Source organism: Eulemur rufifrons, chromosome 2, assembly GCF_041146395.1.
Source record: "Eulemur rufifrons isolate Redbay chromosome 2, OSU_ERuf_1, whole genome shotgun sequence".
NCBI classification, from domain to species: Eukaryota; Metazoa; Chordata; class Mammalia; order Primates; family Lemuridae; genus Eulemur; species Eulemur rufifrons.
The window spans coordinates 47,161,726-47,182,063 of record NC_090984.1 but is presented as its reverse complement, the minus strand read 5'-3'; the positions used below and the strand labels follow the sequence as shown (position 1 = coordinate 47,182,063).

Sequence of the window (20,338 nt, the reverse complement as noted above, 5' to 3'; positions counted from 1 at the left end):
GTATCATAGTTGTGTTTTTTAAACAGTCCTCAAATGTTTCATTTTGAAACATTTATAGATGAAATGACAAAATGAGTTTTGCTTTAAAATAATACCTGATGCCACAGAATCTGTACATATGCTTGTGCAACACAGCAGAATAACTTTGTTAATACTTAGGCTTTCAAACTCACCAGCTCCAGCGACTCTCCTTCCTCTATCAGGAGAAAGCTGGGAGGCCTCAAACCATCCCGAAGAATGGGTCCTCGCAGCGAGGTAGCGACCACCCCTCTTCCAAGTGCCTCAGGCCTTTCCCGCCCCCATTGCTCTTGGGGACCAATCATGGAGCTCGGCTTCGGACCTGGGACCAATCAGCGACCTCAGCTCTGGACCCTCCCCTGCCCGGCCTCGCGGACTAGGTGGCGCCATGTTTCAAGGGCAGCGCGGGTGGTTCAGCGGCAGCGTCAGCCCGGACCTGAGGCAGTTCTGGGGTAGGAAGCTGAGCCGAAGGGGTGGGTGCGGTGGCAAGGGCAGCATCGCTTCTCCTTCTGGTGCCTCGGTTCCAGGGTGCCTGGTGGTCTCACCCTGTGCTCTTGCCTCCACAGTGGCCGAAGGGGGGACCATCAGTGACCCGCGGGCTGCCGACTTCTTGTTCAGCTGTGATGCCTCGCACCCAGACACGCTGAGGTACCGGAGGGCCACTGGCCATTGCCTCTTGGGTCATGCTCAGCTCGGAGTTGGGGATGGAAATTGCAACCCATTAATAAATATTGGTGATAGGGTGAGACCAGAAACGAACACGGTTTCAGTCCTAGGTGTGGGAGAAAAATAGATAACCTTACCCCTTTCGTTTCCGCCGCAGTGGCATGGCCTTCCGCTTGGTCCTCAGGTCCCTTCCCGAATTCCAGGTGTGTGCTTCCAGCTGTCTCTCCCGCCCCTCCACGTGGCACCTCGAAGGCCCCTCATACTCGATGTCTAAACCAAATCTCTTGGTTACCCCTCCTACCTGCACCAGGTCCTGTGTTCTCCAAACTTAAAACCTTCCAAGTCTCTTTTAATAACATCTACCCTTTCAGTCAGTGCCCACATAACTGAATCCCCCTAATTGTTCTCCATCCTCACTGCCATTATCTTAGTAGCACCTTGATCACCTCTTCCCCAGCACGACCGCCCTCCCTCCTGCTCTTCCTCCTATCTCCACCTCTGGGAAAGATGTTGCCTTCTATATGTGAAGGCTGCATGCCTACTCCCTCCCTCAGAATTAATTGATCCCTCTTCATAAACAGTGACTATGGATAAACTCATAGGCTACTGGCTCACAATCTACTCTTGCTGTGCAGTAAACAGTACTGTTTTAGGTCAAGTTTCCTAATTCATTTAATCCTTAACGAAGTCTCTAAAGCTGAGATTTGCCTAGGTTTAGGCCCCAAAACTAATATCTCAAGCCATATATTCTTACTTCCTTGCCAGAAAAAAAGGATCAGCATGAATGTATGCTTCCATGTAACCAACCCCTACTTCCAGTCATTTATTCATTCTTTTGAAAGGTTAAATACATTCTTCTTTATTTCATAACCTAAAAGATTTCCTTTCTTTCTCCTAGAATATATCAGAGCCTTGATTACATAGAAGATAATGCTACAGTTTTTCACGCCTACTATCTCTCTGCAGTAGCTAATGCTGAAATGAAAAACTCGGTGGCTTTAGGTCATTTCATTCTTCCTCCTGCATGCCTGCAAAAAGGTTAGCAAGGATCATTCAACCATTCCCGTTTGGACAGCCAAATTCAACTTTACTGATCTTTGTTCTCAATCAGAGATTTTTGAGTTTTGTTATCTATCTAATATAAGTGGGAAAAGCATGGAATTTGGGTCAGATTGCTTTAGGTGTATATCCTGGCTTTGTTTAACCGTTCATTCACACATTCATTGAGCTCCTGTGTGCCGTGTTTCAACCCAGGTGCTGGGGATTGATTCAGTGGTGAATAAGACAGATGCACATCTTGCCCTTACAGTGCTCACAGGCTAGGATCCAGCATTACTAGTTTTGCCATCTTTAGTAAGTTACTTAACTTCTCCCAAGTTGTTCTGAGGATAAAATGAAATAATACATTAAGGTGTCTGACATGTGAGTATTTAATAAATGTGTTCTTTGATAGCTTTGAATTTTTTTTATTTTTAAATTGTTTTCTTCTGATATTTAAAGATTGGTTATGATAATAAACTGATATATTTGTTTTTTTCTTTATATGTTTGAAAGTACTTTCACATTAACTTTTTCAGCAACACTTTGAAGTAGGAAGGGCAAGTAAATAAAGAAACTGCTTCTGAGATTGGCTTTTGCTTTTCCCTGCTCGGAATGTGCTTTCTCCTATCCTGTTCTTCTGTCGAAAGCCTACGTATCTTTTCTCGGCTAACTTTAAATATCCCATTTTTGTAAGTTATACATTAATTTTCGATGTTTAGCTGGTTTATTCAGTAGGTACATGTCTATCTCCAGAAGACAGACTGAAGCTGAGTACAAATTCCCAGTGAGGAGAGTATTAAAAACAAAGCAAAACAAAAAACTTGGAAAATTATTTCCATTAAAAAATCCTTTAGAAACTCCAGATGCTGGGTGCAGTGGCATACCTGTGTAGTCTCAGCTACTTGGAGGGCTGAGGCAGGAGATTGCTTGAGCCTGGGAGTTTGAGTCCAGCCTGGGCACCATAATGAAACATGTATCAAAAATTTTAATTTTTTTTTAAAGAAAGAAACTCCAGAGATTGTGTTTCTTCCAAAGTTGATGTCCTGGTGAGACCTAGTTATAACTTATAACACTAAGTTTTTCTCAGTGGTTATCCAAATAAATTAAAGACTGGATGGGAGAATTGATTTATTAAAAAACTATTTGTGCCAATCAGTGAATACTTACCTTCAATGAGTTTACATTATAGAATGACTGTCTCATCTGATTTTAAATTATGACTCCTATTCTGTCTTTGAGTTTAGCATTTTATATTAACATGTATTTAAATTTTAAAAAATCTATTTTAAATGAAAATATTTTCCTTTTCTTTTTTTTTTTTTTTGAGACAGAGTCTCACTCCATCGCCTGGGCCAAAGTGCTGTGACGTCAGCCTAGCTCACAGCAACCTCAAACTCCTGGGCTCAAGTGATCCTTCTGCCTCAGTCTCCTTAGTAGCTGGGACTACAGGCATGAACCACGGGCTAATTTCTTCTATATAGCACCATGCCGGGCTAATTTTTTCTATTTTTAGTAGAGACACATTCTCGCTCTTGTTCAGGCTGGTCTTGAACTCCTGACCTCAAGCAATCCTGCCTCAGCCTTCCAGAGTGCTAGGATTACAGGTGTGAGCCACCAGGCCCAGCCATATTTTCCTTTAAAAAAAAATAAAAACTGTACTTTTAAAAAAAATCTACCTAGAGCAATATTGTCTAGTAGAAGTGTAAGACAAATGTGAGCCACATATGAATTTTAAATTTTCTCATAGCCACATTAAAAAGAATAAAAAATAACTGGGCAATGTGGTACATACCTATAATCCCAGCTACTTGGGAGGCTGAGGTGGGAGGATCCCTTGAACCCAGGAGTTGGAGACTGTACTGCACATGCTTATGAATAGCCACTGCCACTGCACTCCAGCCTGGGGAGCATAGTGAGAACCCCTCTCTAAAAAAAAAAAAAAAATTAGGTAAAATTAATTTTATGAGTATATTTTATTTAGCCTACTATATTCAAAATATTGTTATTTCACTATATAATCAATATAAAAATTATTGAGATATTTTACATTTTTTTGTACTAAGTCCTCAACATCCAGTATTTATTTTATACTGACAGCACATCTTAACTAGGACTAACCACACATTTTCAAGTGCTCAGTACCCACATGTAGCTAGTGACTACCATATTGGACAGGAAAGATCTAGAGTAATATTACATTTTTTGTCAAAAACTTTTGAGATCATTGAGTTAGAATGATGACATAGTCCTTTGACATGCTGAGCATTGAAGAATTTCTGCACTACCATGCCTACCAGACTTACTGTTCATCCACCCTTCTTTTAGCAAAGTAAATTAATTCTTTAGGACCTCTGTTCAGCAATTTTATACTTTCTATTTTGACTGAACAATTATTTTCTTTATTAATGCTTGTCCCAATAGAGACATATCTAATGAAGATATATATGTGTGTGTGTGTGTGTGTGTGTGTGTGTATATTCCAGCAGGAAAAGTCTACAATGATGATTATCATAATGTATTGGAATCATCTGGGGAGTCTGTTAGAAATGAAATTCCTGAGCTCCTCCTCAATGATCTGATTCAATAGGAATCTCTATTTTAACAAGTATCTTAGGTGATTTTGAGGCAAATGCAGTAACATTGGCCTAGAAATTTGAGACCTTAAGGGTAATTCAGAAGATTCTACAAAGTTACTTTTAAAAAATAGTATTGGATTTGTTTTTCTCAAACAGAAATAAGAAGAAAAATTGGTAGTTTTATTTGGGAACAAGACCAACATTTTCTGACAGAAAAGGTAAGAGTAAATTAAGGTACTTGGTTAGAATCTCCAGTTCCGAAATTTTCTGAATGCAACGTAATATTAAAAATGTTTACTTGTGACATGTTAGTACGAATGAGCCAGATTAAGGAATTTAAAGAGCATGCTTTTATTGAGTATTATTTGGTTTGACATGATTTTTATAGTAGTACATTCGTAAAATTTAGATATTGTATAAATAAAATTGTTCACATAAGAAACTTGAAAATTTGCTTCTGTCGGTAATATTAAGGGAGTAACAGGTGCATGGTATTTATCAGTTCATTACTACCAGTGTAGCCTGATTAATTTCTGTGCCCTGCCATTTGTTAAATGTTTTGAATGATACCCCTCAATGAATGTGTCGAGTACTAGAAATTGGCTGTTTTATAGCTTTTGCCATCCTGCCTCTAATTTACCTAGACTTTTGACTTACTTCAAAATCTTTATGCAATACCCACATTTGGGATAATTTGAGCATTATAAGAATAATGACAGTAATGGATTATAATACATTAAGTAAAAAAGAACCTATAAGTCCATAGTGGTATTCCAAAAGCAGAAAGAAAGAAAAAAAGGAAAGACAGAAGGAAAAAGAAAGGAAAGCAGGAAGGAAGAAAAGAAGACAAAGGTAGGATAAGGAAAATTTTTATTTACAGAAGAATAGCAGCCAATAAATATAGAAAAGATGGTAGAAAATCTCAATTTTACAACCCCCAATATAATAACTGGTTTAGGCAAAGGTTATTAGTGGATTACATATTAATTAATATGCAATCAGGTTACATATTAATTCAAAGATAGGCCAGGCATGGTGACTCATGCCTGTAATCCTAGGAGGCCGAGGTGGGAGTATCGCTTGAGCCCAGGAGTTCAAGAGCAGCCTGGGCAATAGCAAGACCCGGTCGCTACAAAAAAATAGAAAAATTAGCCGGACGTGGTGGCACCCGCCCATAGTTCCAGCTACTCAGGAAGCTGAGGCAGGAGGATTACTGAAGCCCAGGAATTGGAGGCTGCTCAGTGGCACTGAGCTATGATCGTGCCACTGCACTCTACCCCAGGAAACGGAGGGAGACCTTGTCTCAAAAAAAGAAAAAAATTACAAATGTAAGCATTGTACCTTTACAATGGAGAGATCTGACAGATACTACCTTAACCAACTGATCAAATTTAGTGTCACCAATATTGGAACATCTCATTATGTTCACTCTGATGTGATATCATAAGTGCACAATATTTATCTGTGTAGTATTCTTTCCAAAAGCTTTAAACTGAATCCAATTATGACTTAACAATCAGACAAATACAGAATATGGACCATACCACAAGACAGCTAACTGGCCTGGACTCAAACAGTCAATGCCATAAAAAACAAAAAAGGGAAAAGGACTGTTCTAGATTAAGAGACATAACCACCAAATGTGATGTATGAACCTTGATTAGATTCTGTATTTTTTTTAACAAAAAAGGTATAAAAGGCATTTTGAGGGCAATTGGTAAAATTTAATAAGGACTATATATTTGGTATTATTGAATTCAGTTTAATTTTCTTAACTATGGTAATGGTAAAGATAAAAGAATGTATTTTTTATATAAAATGCATGCTAGGTAATAACGAGTGGAAATGTCATGATATCTGTGTTTTCAAATGCTCCAGCAAAAATAAAAAGAGACAGAGAGGGGACATTCAAGGTGGTGAAAATGTTAACACTTTGTGAATCTAGGTGAAAGGTATATAGTATTTATTGTACTATTTAAGTTTTTGGTAAGTTTGAAATTTTTCACAATAGAAAGTTAGGGGGAAAATCTTTAAAATATGTCCAAAGCCAACCAATTAGCTTATGCATTGTGTATTCCTTTCATTAATTTGTTTTTTCTTCCCAAAGCATCATCATCTGAAAATAATAGTTCTCTCAGCAGTATTTTTGGCTAAGAGGTAATAAATAGTATGTTGCATCAGGGACCAAAGTATCTAATCCTTGACTTGTTACAGTATTTCCAGAGACATGAGTGGTGATGGAATGGTTACTATTTGATGATAATTATTGAATATACCAGAACTTTAGAGCTTAAAGGGTTTTTTAACATTATTAATTATTCAGTTTTATAGATGAGAAAATGGAGTAAAGAGAAGGTAAAGACCTACCTTAGTTCACACAGTCAGATATTAGCAAAGTGGAAACAAATTTTCTCAGCTCCAACCCAATCCAATGTTTTTTCTACTAAAAAATTAGTATAACATGCTTGTATTGACTATTAACTCTAGAAATTATTATATAATAAGTTTTTCAATTCTTTCAAAATATTTATTTATATTGAATATTAGCCAATTATAATAAAGTAACCATAGAATATATAAGTGGGAGGTATTTCATCAAATGGCAATAAGGGTGAATCTGGGGAGCATTATTATTATTTGCGGTAAATTTATAACCTAAATATGAAAATTTCCTAATGGTATATGTAATGTGGTAAAAGTAATATGTAAAATATGGTAAAAGAAATATGACCACATTAAAGAAAATTTCAAAAATTGAAAAGAGAATAAAATCAGTCAAAGGTTTACTTATCCAACACAACCACATCTGGTATTTAAAAAATTCTTGTCTTCTTTCTTTATGTCTCTCTACAAATATATATTAATGGTAAAGTGTATATGTACAAAATTTTGTAAGTTTTCTTCACCAAACTAGATTGAATGGACCTAAATGTATAAATATTTTTATGACTCTATGTATGTATTGCCAGATTACTTTTTTCCTTTTTTTAAAACATTACTGATTAGATCATTGGTGTTCTGATTTTTAAAAATGTGGTTTCTTTTGCTATCCACAGCATCATGAAGTAACACCAAATGAAATAAAAATCCTTAGGGAAAACAGTGAACTAGCAACAGAGCACAAAAAAGAATTACCCAAAAGGTATTGAATTCATGTACTTCATTGATATTTAATTCAACGTAGACATCTTTGAGCACTGATTGTGTGCTTATCTCATTTAATTTTCACAATCTTCCTATGAGATTGATATTATTATCACCATTCCTACTTTACATAAAAAGAGATCTAAGATTAGAAAGATTAAGTCATTTTCCCAAAGTCATAGAAACTTATTAAGTTGGGGAGAAGCAGGATTTAATCTGGGTCAGTCTAATTCCAGAGCTCATGCATTTAACTGCTATGCTATACTAATCCCTGCAGAAAGAAAACAAGGATTTTATGTATGTTATAATGGTGAAATTATTTTTTAAATATATTTTTTAAATTGGAGGAAAATATACTAAATATTAGCAGTAATTTTATTAGGATTGAGAGTTGTGAGTAATTTCCCCCCTCCTTTCCAAATTGTTTGTAACTTTGGTTTAAGAAATTTAATCTAAAAAGACAAACAAACATGGACTTGCCGTTATGTGAGGGCCGATCTACGAGAGGCCTCCTCATTGCAAACTTTTACCTGATCAAGTCCTAGTTCCATATTTTCCAATTCAGTGCTTTTCAAATATTCATAGGAAACATTGGTTATTCAAAAATCTGTGTTTCCTCATGCCGAGCCTGTGGCTGGAGTAGCCCCAAAAGTGGCAGCAGAATTTTCACAAGGGTGTGCCACAAATCATTTCAAGATGGGGCCAGTTGGGATTCTAAAGAAAGAACCACTATACATCAGGGTGATCAGTCTAAAGCATTTATTAGGAGAACTTATAAATGCTACAGCAGTCCTCAAAATGGACAGCTAGAGAAAAGGAGTGTTCTATTTAGGTATGTGCAAGGCCTGGAGGTCATGGTATGGAGTTTATATGACAGTTTAAGGAATTTGGCTCAGGGCTGGGGCCAGTTTCTTTCAGTGTTTTGGGCAACAACCTAGGTACCTTTATCAGTGCCCAGGAATGTTTAAGGTCCCAGTTTGGGTTCAAGCCTGCTGGGAAAAACCTACAACTGGCTAGGTCACAGAATAGTGAAGGCACTCTGTGATTTTTGGTTAGGACACAGAAAGAAAATATAGGGACTTGGGGAACCCTACAGTCTGGTATTTAGCTGCTGAAATAAGAATGATCAAATAGTAGTTATCTTTTTTCAATATAAACATTAATGATTTAACTTAAATAATTTTTCCAGTTTTAAGTCTTTCTCTCATGAAGGATAATTTCCTTAATATGCAAAGAGGTCTTACAAATCTGGGAAAAATATGTCCAATCCAGTAACAACAACAAAAATGGACAAAGGGTATGAATAAATCCTAAGTAGGTGTTTGCCTAGAGCCTTTTCTTTGTGTAACCACCAGAGGGTGCAGTGTGAACATAGATAAAATACACTCTCTCCCTACCTGCTGAAGCACTTCTTTTGTTGGCATACTACTAGTGCCATTGGGTGGTGAACTATTATTGAGCATGTGCTACATATAAGACACTGTAGGCTTAGCAGTTTACAGTATTTCATTTGATTCTCACAGCCTCTGAGATAAACACTATTAGCCTCATTTTATAATCAAAGAAACAGCTTCAGAGAGCTAAATAATTTACTCAGTATTATTCAAGGAATGGAGCTTACTTTGAAATCAAGTTTAGCTGTTGTGGAGTCCAAACATTTAGTCACTATACTATTTTATCTTCCCAATATGTTCCCCAAATCTTCTGAAAATTGCATGAATTTTTGTTTATTTTTCTTGTTTTTAATTATTTTATTATAAATGTAATGTATGCAAATTTGTCAAAATGGAAAATACAGAAAAGAATAAAGAAAATTTAAGTTATAGCAACCCTACCACTCAGAGATAACCACCATTGACAATAGTACACTTCTCACCAATTTTATACAAATACATGCATTTAATAGAGTTGAGATCATACTGCATATTTAGTCTGTCTCTTGATTTTCCATTTAACATTCCATAAGCATTTCCCCATGTAGAAAAACCATATTTGATATTATAATGCATAATGTCTACATATAGTATTTCATCTTATTGTTTGTTTAACCATCTTTTAAAATTTATTTTGTTGACAATGTTACTCTTAAGACATCTTTATGAACATCATTTAAAAATAAATCTTGGCCGGGCGCGGTGGCTCACGCCTGTAATCCTAGCACTCTGGGAGGCCGAGGCGGGTGGATCGCTCGAGGTCAGGAGTTCGAGACCAGCCTGAGCAAGAGTGAGACCCCGTCTCTACTAAAAATAGAAAGAAATTATATGGACAACTAAAATATATATATATACAAAAAATTAGCCGGGCATGGTGGCGCATGCCTGTAGTCCCAGCTACTCGGGAGGCTGAGGCAGTAGGATCGCTTAAGCCCAGGAGTTTGAGGTTGCTGTGAGCTAGACTGACGCCACGGCACTCACTCTAGCCCGGGCAACAGAGTGAGACTCTGTCTCAAAAAACAAACAAACAAAAAAAAAAATAAATAAAAATAAATAAAAATAAATCTTGTTCTACTTTTTTGATAAATTTCTTCATGTAAATTCTCAGATGTGGTATTTATGGTATAAAAAGATAGGATTTTTTTCTTTTTTAAACACCTTAAGTTTATTTATTAATTAGTACAGTATCTAATTCCTAAAATATGGAGCTGGAGGGTGCTCTTTCATACTGGAAAATCAACTACATATTATCATGTAGTTCAAATGTATATACTGAAGAGCTCTACAAAACTTTAATCAAAATCCACTTTCAGTTTGTTAAATAATTTCTTGGGAGAACCACTGAGAGAGGTGGTGCCCTCATGATTAAATCATGAATCTCTTCAGAATTGATTCTGAAGGAATTTGATTATGTTGATCCAAGTAATACAGTGGTGGCAGATTGAGTAAAGGCAAAAGTTTTACTTTTAGTTTCCCCAAATGCTGTCTAACTTGATTCAGGAGGGCTTGATTATATCCAAGAATTTTCTTCTAGAGAATTTCTGCCATGGTGTTGGGTTCCTGAAAGTTTGTATCATCATTAGGAATGGATCTCTCATTATCTGTCCATGATTGGAGGATTTGCTTTCTCTGATAAAACCTTTACATCTCCTGGTAAAGGGGAAGATATAGTTTAAGAAAGAGCTTTGCTATTAGCTTTGGTGGGAAAAAAAAAAAAAGCTTTGCTATTTGGTGAAAGTGGGAGATGTTTTCTATATTGTAGTAAAATTCATCAAGTGCAATTTTATGCTGTCTTTCCCAGGGTCTTCGGTGCATTCTTCTGGAGGGCAGGCTTTCTTGATTGGAGTTGAGGTTTTCAGTTTTCTTAGTAGTTCAGCTTGTACTTGAGTCACCAGATGTAAATTAGACATTTTTCTCTTCAGTTCCTAGTATGCATGCTGCATATTATCACTTGAAATGCTTAGTCTCTGGAGATCTCTGCTCTTCAGATTGTCTTCCTGATACGGATCTGTTTTCTTGGCATTTTATAGTTCTCTTTTGAAAATGCTGTATTCTGTCCTCATTAGTTCCAGCTCTTGTTCCAAACCATTGATCTTCAGGTCACAGCTCAACTTTTCCACCTCCCAGTTTGATGAAGGTGTATTTAAATTCCTCATCACCTGCTGAGTTTCACTTCCGTCCTTAGCTGGAGTTCTACTTCCTTAGTTTGTAGCTGTTCATTCAGTACTTTCAAAGATTCAGAGTTGTCTTTATTCATTTTATCCAATTTGCTTTTCAAATTATCTCTATCAATGCAAACTTCTCAATACACATGATAGGCTTTATTTACTTGTTCTTATCTCACAGAACTTGTTTCTTCATCTAATCAGGCTCCTATAAGCTTTCCTTCCAAAATTTTTATTTTTTTCTTTAACAAAGAGCTCTCTTTCTCTGAATCCTTATGTCATTTTTTGATGTCTTCATATGCAGTGACAAGGGCAAAATGGGAAGCACCAGACTCATCTCCTAAATATCTTGAAATTGAAGTCACTGTATCTCTCCTACTGGCTTTTTCATGATTCAGAATGCAGATAACTTCTACCAGTACATCCATGACAGCCTGAAGCCAGGCTACGTGGGGCCACGCCTGAGTTTCCAACCCTAGTGTTTGTAGACAGACCAAAAGCAAACCAGGTCTCCCGGGGTCACCATGGGCTTCCGGTTTCCTGAAGACACTGCTATTTCTCCAGCGAAGGCAGCAGCTCCAGGGAATCCCATTTCTCCTGCCTTGGCTCAAAATATGAATATTTTAAAAGGCCATGATGCATGTTGCTGGTTGGTTCCCACAAAAGTACAAATTTAAACTAACACCAGTGTTGGTCTCACCACATCCTCACCAGTATACTGAGTATTAATAGGAAGTCTTTGCTAATAGATGAAAAATGACATTTTGTTTTAATTTGCATTTTTCTTTGATTACTAATATGTTTGAACCTTTTTGCATTTGTTTATTAGCATTTTGTATTTCCTTTTCTGGGCTTATTTGTTTTTATCCTTTGTCCATTTTTCTATTGGAGCAGCTTACTGTTTTTCTTATCAAGTTGTCTGACATCTTTATTTAATAGCTATGTTATCCTTTTGCCAATTTGTCAAATTATATTCTCGGCTTGTTTTCTGCCTTGTACTTTTTGGTAGATATATGTTTTTAATTTTTACATCATTAAATTAGTCGTTTTTCTTTATAACTTCTTCTATTGATTCTGTTCAGAAAAGTCCTTTCGCAGAGATCAAATGGGTTTTAAATCCTGTAGATATTTATTTTGATGTATGCTGTGAGGTGAAGATCTAAATTTATTTTTGTTTTGCAAATAAATTTCCACCAGTTTTTTGAAGAATAAATCTGTTTCCTACTGATGTGTAATTTCCCTTTGCCATATTTTTTCTGCCCAACATGATCTGTCATTTTTTGCATACGTTAATCTGTGAATCTATTTTTATATCAATGTAATATTCTTTTAAATTATATAACTTTATTTATAACCCTAAATTCACTGCTCTTCTTTAAAATACTTTCCATAGCTATTTATGCCTACTTATTATTTTCCTATTTTGAAATTTTAATTATTTTTAATAGGTAATGTAGTCACATGGTTCAAAATCCAAGATATATAAAAGGGGATACCATGAAAATATACTAGCTGCCAGAGAACAAATTCCTTTCCCATTGACAGCCAACGTTATCAGTTGTACACTTATTAGCAAGTTAATCTAAATATTCTTTCTTTTCTACTTTTTTTCCCCACAAATAGTAATACCCTATAAATACTAAATACTATTCTGCACCTTGCCTTTTTCTACTCAATAATTTATCTAGGAGATTATTCCATATTGCTACATAAAGAGGTTTTTCATTTTTGTATTGTCTAATATTCCATTATATGTGTAGAAATTCACCATAATTTATTTAACTAGTTCCCTATTCTAATGGACTTTTAGGTAATTTCTTTGTTTCTTCCTTTCTTTCTTTCTTTCCTCCTTTCTTTCTTTTTCTTTTTTTTTTAAGAGATGGAGTCTGGCTCTGTCACTCAGGCTGGAATATAGTGACACAATCATAACTCACTACAGCCTCTAACTCATGAGCTCAAGCAATCCTCCTGCCTCAGCCTCCTAAGTAGCTTTGACTACAGTCATGTGCCATCATGCCCAGCTAATTTTTCTTTTTTGTTGTAGAGATGGGATCTTGCTATGTTGCCCAGGCTGGTCTTGAATTCCTGGCCTCAAGTGATCCTCCTACCTTGGCCTCCCAAAGTGCTGGAATTATAGGCATGAGCCACCACTCTCAGCTCTAATTTCTAATTTGCTATTAAAAACAATGCTTCAGTTGGAGACCAGCTTGGGCAGCATAGCGAGACCCTGTCTATACAAAAATATTAAAAAATTAGCCTGGTGTGGTGGTGTGTACCTGTAGTCCCAGCTACTTAGGAGGCTGAGGTGGGAGGAAAGCTTGAGTCCAAGAGTTCAAGACCATCATGGGCAACATAGTGGACCCCCATCCCAAATAGACAAACAAAACAAACAAAAAAACCCCAAATAGTGCTTCAGTGAATAATCTTATAAATCATTTTGCATGTATCCAAGTGTCTATAGAGTAATCTCTTAGATGGGGAATTACTAGGTCAAAGGTATGTATACTCTTTGATAGCTCTTGTCAAATTGCCCTCAATAGAGGTTAAACCACTTTACACTCCTACTGGTTATATATACAAGTGACTTTTTTTTTTTTTTTTTTTTTTTTTTTTGAGACAGAGTCTTGCTCTGTTGCCCGGGCTAGAGTGCCATGGCATCAGCCCAGCTCACAGCAACCTCAAACTTCTAGGCTTAAGCAATCCTTCTGCCTTAGCCTCCTGAGTAGCTGGGACTACAGGCATGTGCCTCCATGCCCGGCTAATTTTTTCTATATATGTTTTTAGTTGTCCAGATAATTTCTTTCTATTTTTAGTAGAGATGGGGTCTTGCTCTTGCTCAGGCTGATCTCAAACTCCTGACCCCGAGCGATCCACCCGCCTCGGCCTCCCAGAGTGCTAGGATTATAGGCGTCAGCCACCACGCCCGTCCTATACAAGTGACTTTTCCAGGCTAGGGTAATGAACCATTCAGGTTTGCTTGGGATTGTCCCAGTGTGAGCACCGAAAAGCCCCATGTTCCAAGAAACCCTTCCATCTAGTGTAAACTGTGATGGTTAGTCACGTTACTTTTCCCTATACCTTCTCTAACAGTGTGCTACCAAATGTTTTGATCTTTGTTATTCTTATAGGTAGAAAATAGTATTTCACTCTAGTTTCTTTGTATTGCTATTATTATGAGTGAGATTGAACATCTTTTCACTTCTGTAAGAATCACTTGTGTGTCCTTTTCTGTCAACTGTTCATATTCTTTGCACAGTTTTCTATTAACTGAGTTTTTTGTTTGGTTGTTTTTTTGTTTGTTGGTTAGGAGCCCTTTATGCTTTAAGGGAATTAGTTCTTTGTGAAACAAATTACTATTATTTCTTAGCTTATTGTTTGCCTTCAAATATGTTGGGTTTTGCTGTATAGAAAGCTTTTATTCTGTATATTCATACTTATTAATATTTTCTTGGTTTTGTGTCATACTTAGGAAAGTATTCCCATGCTAAGATTTTCTTTTTTTGCCATGGTTTCTTCTTAATTATTTCTTTATTTGTACATTTAATTCTTTGGGACATTTGGAATCTATTTTGGTGGGGATCCACCTTTTTTTCCCAGACTGCCACCTGCTGTGGCTACTGATTGAATAAATTCATCTTTCTTTCCTACTGTCTTGAAATGCCACCTTTATTGTACATTAAATCCTTGTATGTGTTTGGGTCTATTTCTGGACTTCATATTTTATTGCATTCATTATCGTGCCAGTGCCATTCTAATTATTTACAGTATAATTTAATACTTAGAGCTAGTTCCTCTTCCTTACTCTTTTTCAAAATTTTTTGGCTATTTTTTCTGGTTTATTTTTCTATCTGAATTTGAGAACCAACTTACTCATATTCCCCCAAAAATCCTGTAATTATTTTTAGTGGCATTATAAAAAAGTGTATAGATTAATTTAGGGAGAATATCTGTGATGCTGAATCCTCATATCTGAAAAAAAATTTGTTTTTTTTTCACTTGTTCAAATTTTCTTTTGTGATCCTCAAGGAGTATTTTATTTTCTTCATATAAATCTTATACTTTTTTCATTAAGATTATTCCTAGGTATTTATTTTTTCATTCTATTACAATTTTAGTCTTATCTGCTGTTAGATCTTCTAACATTGTTTTTCAGGTGAATTTTATAATTTTTTTTTGTAAGCTCTAAAAATTCCTTTGGGATTTTATTGAGAATTGTGATAAATTTGAGAAGAATTGATGTCTTTATAATTTGCAATATTTCTATCCAGGAAAATGCTTTTTGCTTTTCAATTTTTTTTTTTTTTAATGGGGTGAGGGACTGTGAGGAGAGGTGTTCAGTTGCCTTGTTTGTTTTGTTGAGACAGAATCTCACTCTGTTGCCCTGGGTAGAGTGCAGTGGTGTCATTGTAGCTCACTGCAACCTCCAACTCCTTGGCTCTAAGTGATCCTCCTGCCTCAGCCTCTGGTGGGGGAGGGGGGCATAGCTGGGACTACAGGTGTGGGCTGGAACACCCAGCTGGGTTTTTTCCCCCCACTCTGTTTCTTTTTAGTAGAGATGATGGGGTCTCACTTTTGCTCAGGCTAGTCTCGAACTCCTGAGCACAAACAATCTTCCTGCCTCGGCCTCCAGAGTGCCAGGATTACAGGTGTGAGCCACCATGCCTGGCCTGTTTTTCATTGTTTATTTTCTATAGCTCAGTAAAATTTCCTATATTTTTACATATAGGAAATTACATACAAATTTCTTATCATGATTTATCTAGATTTTCTTATCTAGATTTTTGTGTGTTTTATTGCTATTGTTAATTGGATCATTTTTTCAATTTTATTTTTTATTAGTTAGTGCTGGTATTGCAGGAAAGTTATTGATTTGAGGCTATTTGCCTTATATCTACCCTTTTGGAATTCTTTGAGGTTCGAAGAATATTCCAGTTGATTCTCTTGGCTCTTGACATTGTGTAAACATATCATTTGTTAATAATGAAAATATTGCTTCTTCCTTTTCACTAGATATCTCTTCCTTTTCTTTTCTTTCCTCTATCTCTTATTGTTTGGGCAGAATATTTAGAGCCATGATAAATAATAGTAATGATAATGGTTATCCTTGTTTAGTCCCTGACTTTTTCAGGAACACTATTTTGCTTTATTTGTAGAATCTCATCCTAACTGAGGTATAGTTTTTTTTTTTTTGGAAGAGTTTAAGTGAAATCCAATTTTTAAAAAAATTGAAAATGAAGCCTTTGTTGCCAGTGTTTTTTTAAATTTTTAGAAAAATAATAAATTTAGGGATGACTCCAATTTTTTATTGTTGAGATTTTTATTTTTATATGATTTTGTTATTGATTGCTTATATGTGGTCTAAGCATTATTTGGCACAATTAGAAAATAGAATCTTTTAGTTGAAAACTTTTTAGCTTTCTAAAAATTAGAATATAATTAATTACATTATACAATCATGCTAAGCATAATTTACCTTTTTTTCTTTTAACTCAGAAGTAACTTCAAATCTTATCATACATCATGGTTTTCTCAGACATCATTTTTTATTTGTTATGCTAAAGTATGGAAGTAATAGTTAATAGAGTCCTAATTATTTGAACACTGAATAACAAAAATGCTGTGATCATTTACAATAGAGTCTACTATGCTTTTCTTTTGGCATATTTAAGATTACATTATATGTATATTTTATCTAATTGTAAAGTATCATTGAATTATTGTGCTTTCAAGGATATTGAAAAAAAGACCCAGGCCTCTATACACTCAATAAATATTTGTTTTGTGAAGTGGCCAAGAAAACCAAAAATATCTGTATGGGACTTTATATTACTTAGAAGCACAAAAGAAGTTCACAATTAACATTTTCACCCAATAAGACTGAAGTCTGATCAAAGAGCAATTAAATTACTATATATATAAGTTCTCATTTGTAAAACAAGTCCAAAAAAACCCCCCAAATATAAATGTGACTTTCTGTATGTTTCATTTTACAGGACAGAAAAGCATTTTATAAGGACTTCAGTTGTAGAAAAGCAGATGTACTTCCCTCTTCAGAATTATCCAGTGAACAACATGGTAACAGGTAATTTAAAATAAAATTTAGAGTAAACTCAGGTAGGGAAGAAACAAGGGAATATTGTGTAGCATAAAGCTGTTGCTGTACTTCAAACACCTAGCAAGTAGAGCCCCCTGTATTAAATATGGTAATGGATGGGACATTATTCATATATTGAATAAATTAACTTGCTGAATTGACCCAAGAAGATGCCTTAATATTTTCTGTGCTAAAACAGTGATCTCTAGGTAGGGTGAACACACGTCCTTATTTACATGAGACAGTTCTGGTTTATGCCTGTTGTCCTGGCATTAGTTTTTACTCTCAAATGTCCCAATTTGGAAGATAAATTATATGGACAACCCCAATCATAATTTCCTGTGAGAATCTAATGAAACATAGGCTCCTTTCCCTCGTATACACACATACAAACATGACATGCAAATTTTACACATAATTTAAAGAGGCTCATAGATGCCCAGAAGCCTATTCATGGATTACCCAGGTGTCCATAAACTCCATATTTGGATTTCCTACCCTAGGAGACCAGTGAGAGAGTAATGATAGATGGTTCTAGTTAATTCTGAGGCCCACCAATATGCCTGCCTTCCTCCCAGCTTGGTTGATATGGCAATGTCCTTTCAGTGAATTCTTCTTTTGTTTAAACTAATTTAAATGAGTTTCTTGTCAGTTTCAGCCTTAACTCCTAACTATTACAAAACTGCCACAATAATCCATTTCTGATGCTAGTAAATGTCCTATACTTCTTACAGGAATATTTTTATGAATGTAGTAATTTTTTTATTCCTATCCTCACATGTCTTTAGAAACTTCACACAGTGTGTATGTGCAGTTAACTAAACATTACTATACTACTTTTCTGTACTAGTTTATTTTACACAGATATCTAACCATTAGACAAAGATTATGAATTCATATTGAGTGTAGTAATAGTGCTCCGAGATATCCTGTAAATGACTATGATTAAAATATCTTTAAAGATACTAATCAATTTCATATGGTTGGAGTCATAATTTCTTAACTGTGAATTATTTATTTTTAAAAACGATCAAACTATATTCATAGATATCCTGTTGATCTTGATGGTAGTGGTGTTCTAAATTCAATCCTTAAGCTCTACGAGAATTTTTTTCATACAGTATTTACTTTTAAATTAGATTTTAATTTTAGTATAAACCACAAACACTTACTTCACACATAAAATATAATTATTCAAATGGCAAGCAATTGCTATCAAGTTAATATTACTTAGTCATTGAGACTTTAAGCTCTCTCCATTCTAGGTAGGTTTTTTTTTTTGATATTCATATCTATTTCAGATTATTAATGGCATCAAAATTACTCACACCCATAACCTTTGTTGACTGAGCAGTAATATCAATTTTCCTTTTTTTTTTTTTTAATTAAAAGAATGTTATCTCAGTGTTAGCAGTGCGGGAAAGTGTTGCCTGCTGTAACAGGGAAGAGGAGCTGTTTGTGCTGTTAGTAGCTAGTTGGATAGATAGTTCTAAGACAGATCACCCTCTAAGCCAAACTCATTTTCCAGTTATTTTGGTCTAGGTACTTTTATGTTCCAGCTCCAACTTGGACATCACAATCTCAGTAGTCAAAGTGGCTAATTCAAGTATCTATGTTTTAAAAGGTAGTAGGAAGTTGTGGGGAGGGGGATAGGAGGGTGTTCCCTGATAATTACCAGATTTCATGGAGAATCTTTTCACTGGTATTATTTCTTCTTTTTACTTCTTTTCTAAAAACATTCTTTAGAAGTCTTAACTCTAATAAATCAAAGACACTGAAAGCAGATAGTATGATAGGGTTTCAAATATATATATATGTGTATATATATATTATTTATTTTGCAGGTTATATATCAATTGATGCCATGAAGAAATTCCTTGGGGAACTACATGACTTCATTCCTGGAAGCTCAGGATATTTAGCATACCATGTTCAAAATGAAATTAACATCTCTGCTATAAAAAACAAATTGAAGAGGAAATATTAAGTTAAATTATAAATATCTGGGCATTTATTTTCTATAAAATATTACCAGAGATGTGCGTAATTTAAAATGTTCCCCTTTGGAACTCAGGGATGGGGAAATGGGGAAAAATTCTTCTCTTTCTCAAAATGTGTCTTGAGAAAATCAGAATCATTTTGGCTCTGTACTGTGACATTAGGGCTGGATTTTTTCCCCTAGCTTGTTATATTACATTCACAAATTCTGAGCGCATAGTTGTTATGGAGTAATTGTTATTGAAACATGCTTCATAAGAAGTTGCAATCTCTTTGTCTCTCTTTCTGTTTCTCTCCCTCTCTCTCTCTATCTCACCCCCTCTCCCCCTTTCTGTCAAATGCTCTTTTGGTTTTAACATTCTAGTAATTCTATTTTTTTCTAGGTTCAATACTGTGAATGCTAAGGTTTATGATTCTGGTCATCTTATTTTGATTTAAAAAATTAGAATGCTATAGTTGAGTTCTGATTACTGCTTCTGACTTGAAACATATGGAGTAAAACATTGTAGTAATTCATATTTCATGTTGGATGGTTTCTGATAATAAATGTATCAGAAGTGATTTAATATAAACAGACTATGAGTGTTATATTATCTGAGATGAACCTGCAAGTCACCTTAGAATCATAGTGCTGGAAAGGACCTTAGAGAACACAGACCCTGAGAAGGTGTCTTGGCTAGAGTGACTAATAAGAGGCCAAACCAGAACTGGAACACAACCCTCTTGATTTTCCAGGCTAGTGCTTCCCTACTCTCCCACAGTGGTATATGCTGTAGACTCTGTGTCAGGTATAATAGGACTACAGATCTGCAAAGCAGACCCCAAAATAAGCCAACGTGCTTGTCTTTTAAATAAGCTGAAATAGTATTGAAATGTAGTGATTTCAAGAAGGCAACTTGTTATCTTCATATGGCCATGCTATATAGAGTCTGGTCCATTAATTACATTTTGGAGACTTGTAAATGACATGTTATTTGTGAAGCTATCATCTTGTTAGAACTGTGCTTCCTCCTAGGAAGTGCATACCAGATGTAGAATTATCCAAAGAAAATGCACACTTTTTTTAGTGCTTGGATCATTTGGGTATATGTGGGCCCTAGCCCTGGTCTTCTCCCATGACTCAAATTCCGTAATACAAAATTTTAACACAACTCTTGGCATCAGCATTTTAGAGTTATATTTTTCCCATTTGGTAACTTTTCC

General features: G+C 35.5%; 1 protein-coding gene and 1 pseudogene across 1 annotated transcript; one reads left to right on the top strand and one right to left on the bottom strand.

The window, feature by feature from the left end:
* Positions 1-127: 127 nt before the first annotated feature.
* Positions 128-19,707, top strand: TERB2 (telomere repeat binding bouquet formation protein 2). Its single transcript, XM_069460667.1, has 7 exons — positions 128-470; positions 585-666; positions 1,583-1,722; positions 4,458-4,519; positions 7,358-7,443; positions 17,037-17,125; positions 18,982-19,707. The coding sequence occupies exons 1-7, from the start codon at positions 407-409 to the stop codon at positions 19,122-19,124; spliced, it is 666 nt and encodes a 221-aa protein (XP_069316768.1). The 5' UTR covers positions 128-406; the 3' UTR covers positions 19,125-19,707.
* On the bottom strand, positions 10,767-11,471 carry LOC138376374 (5-azacytidine-induced protein 2-like; annotated as a pseudogene).
* Positions 19,708-20,338: the final 631 nt, after the last annotated feature.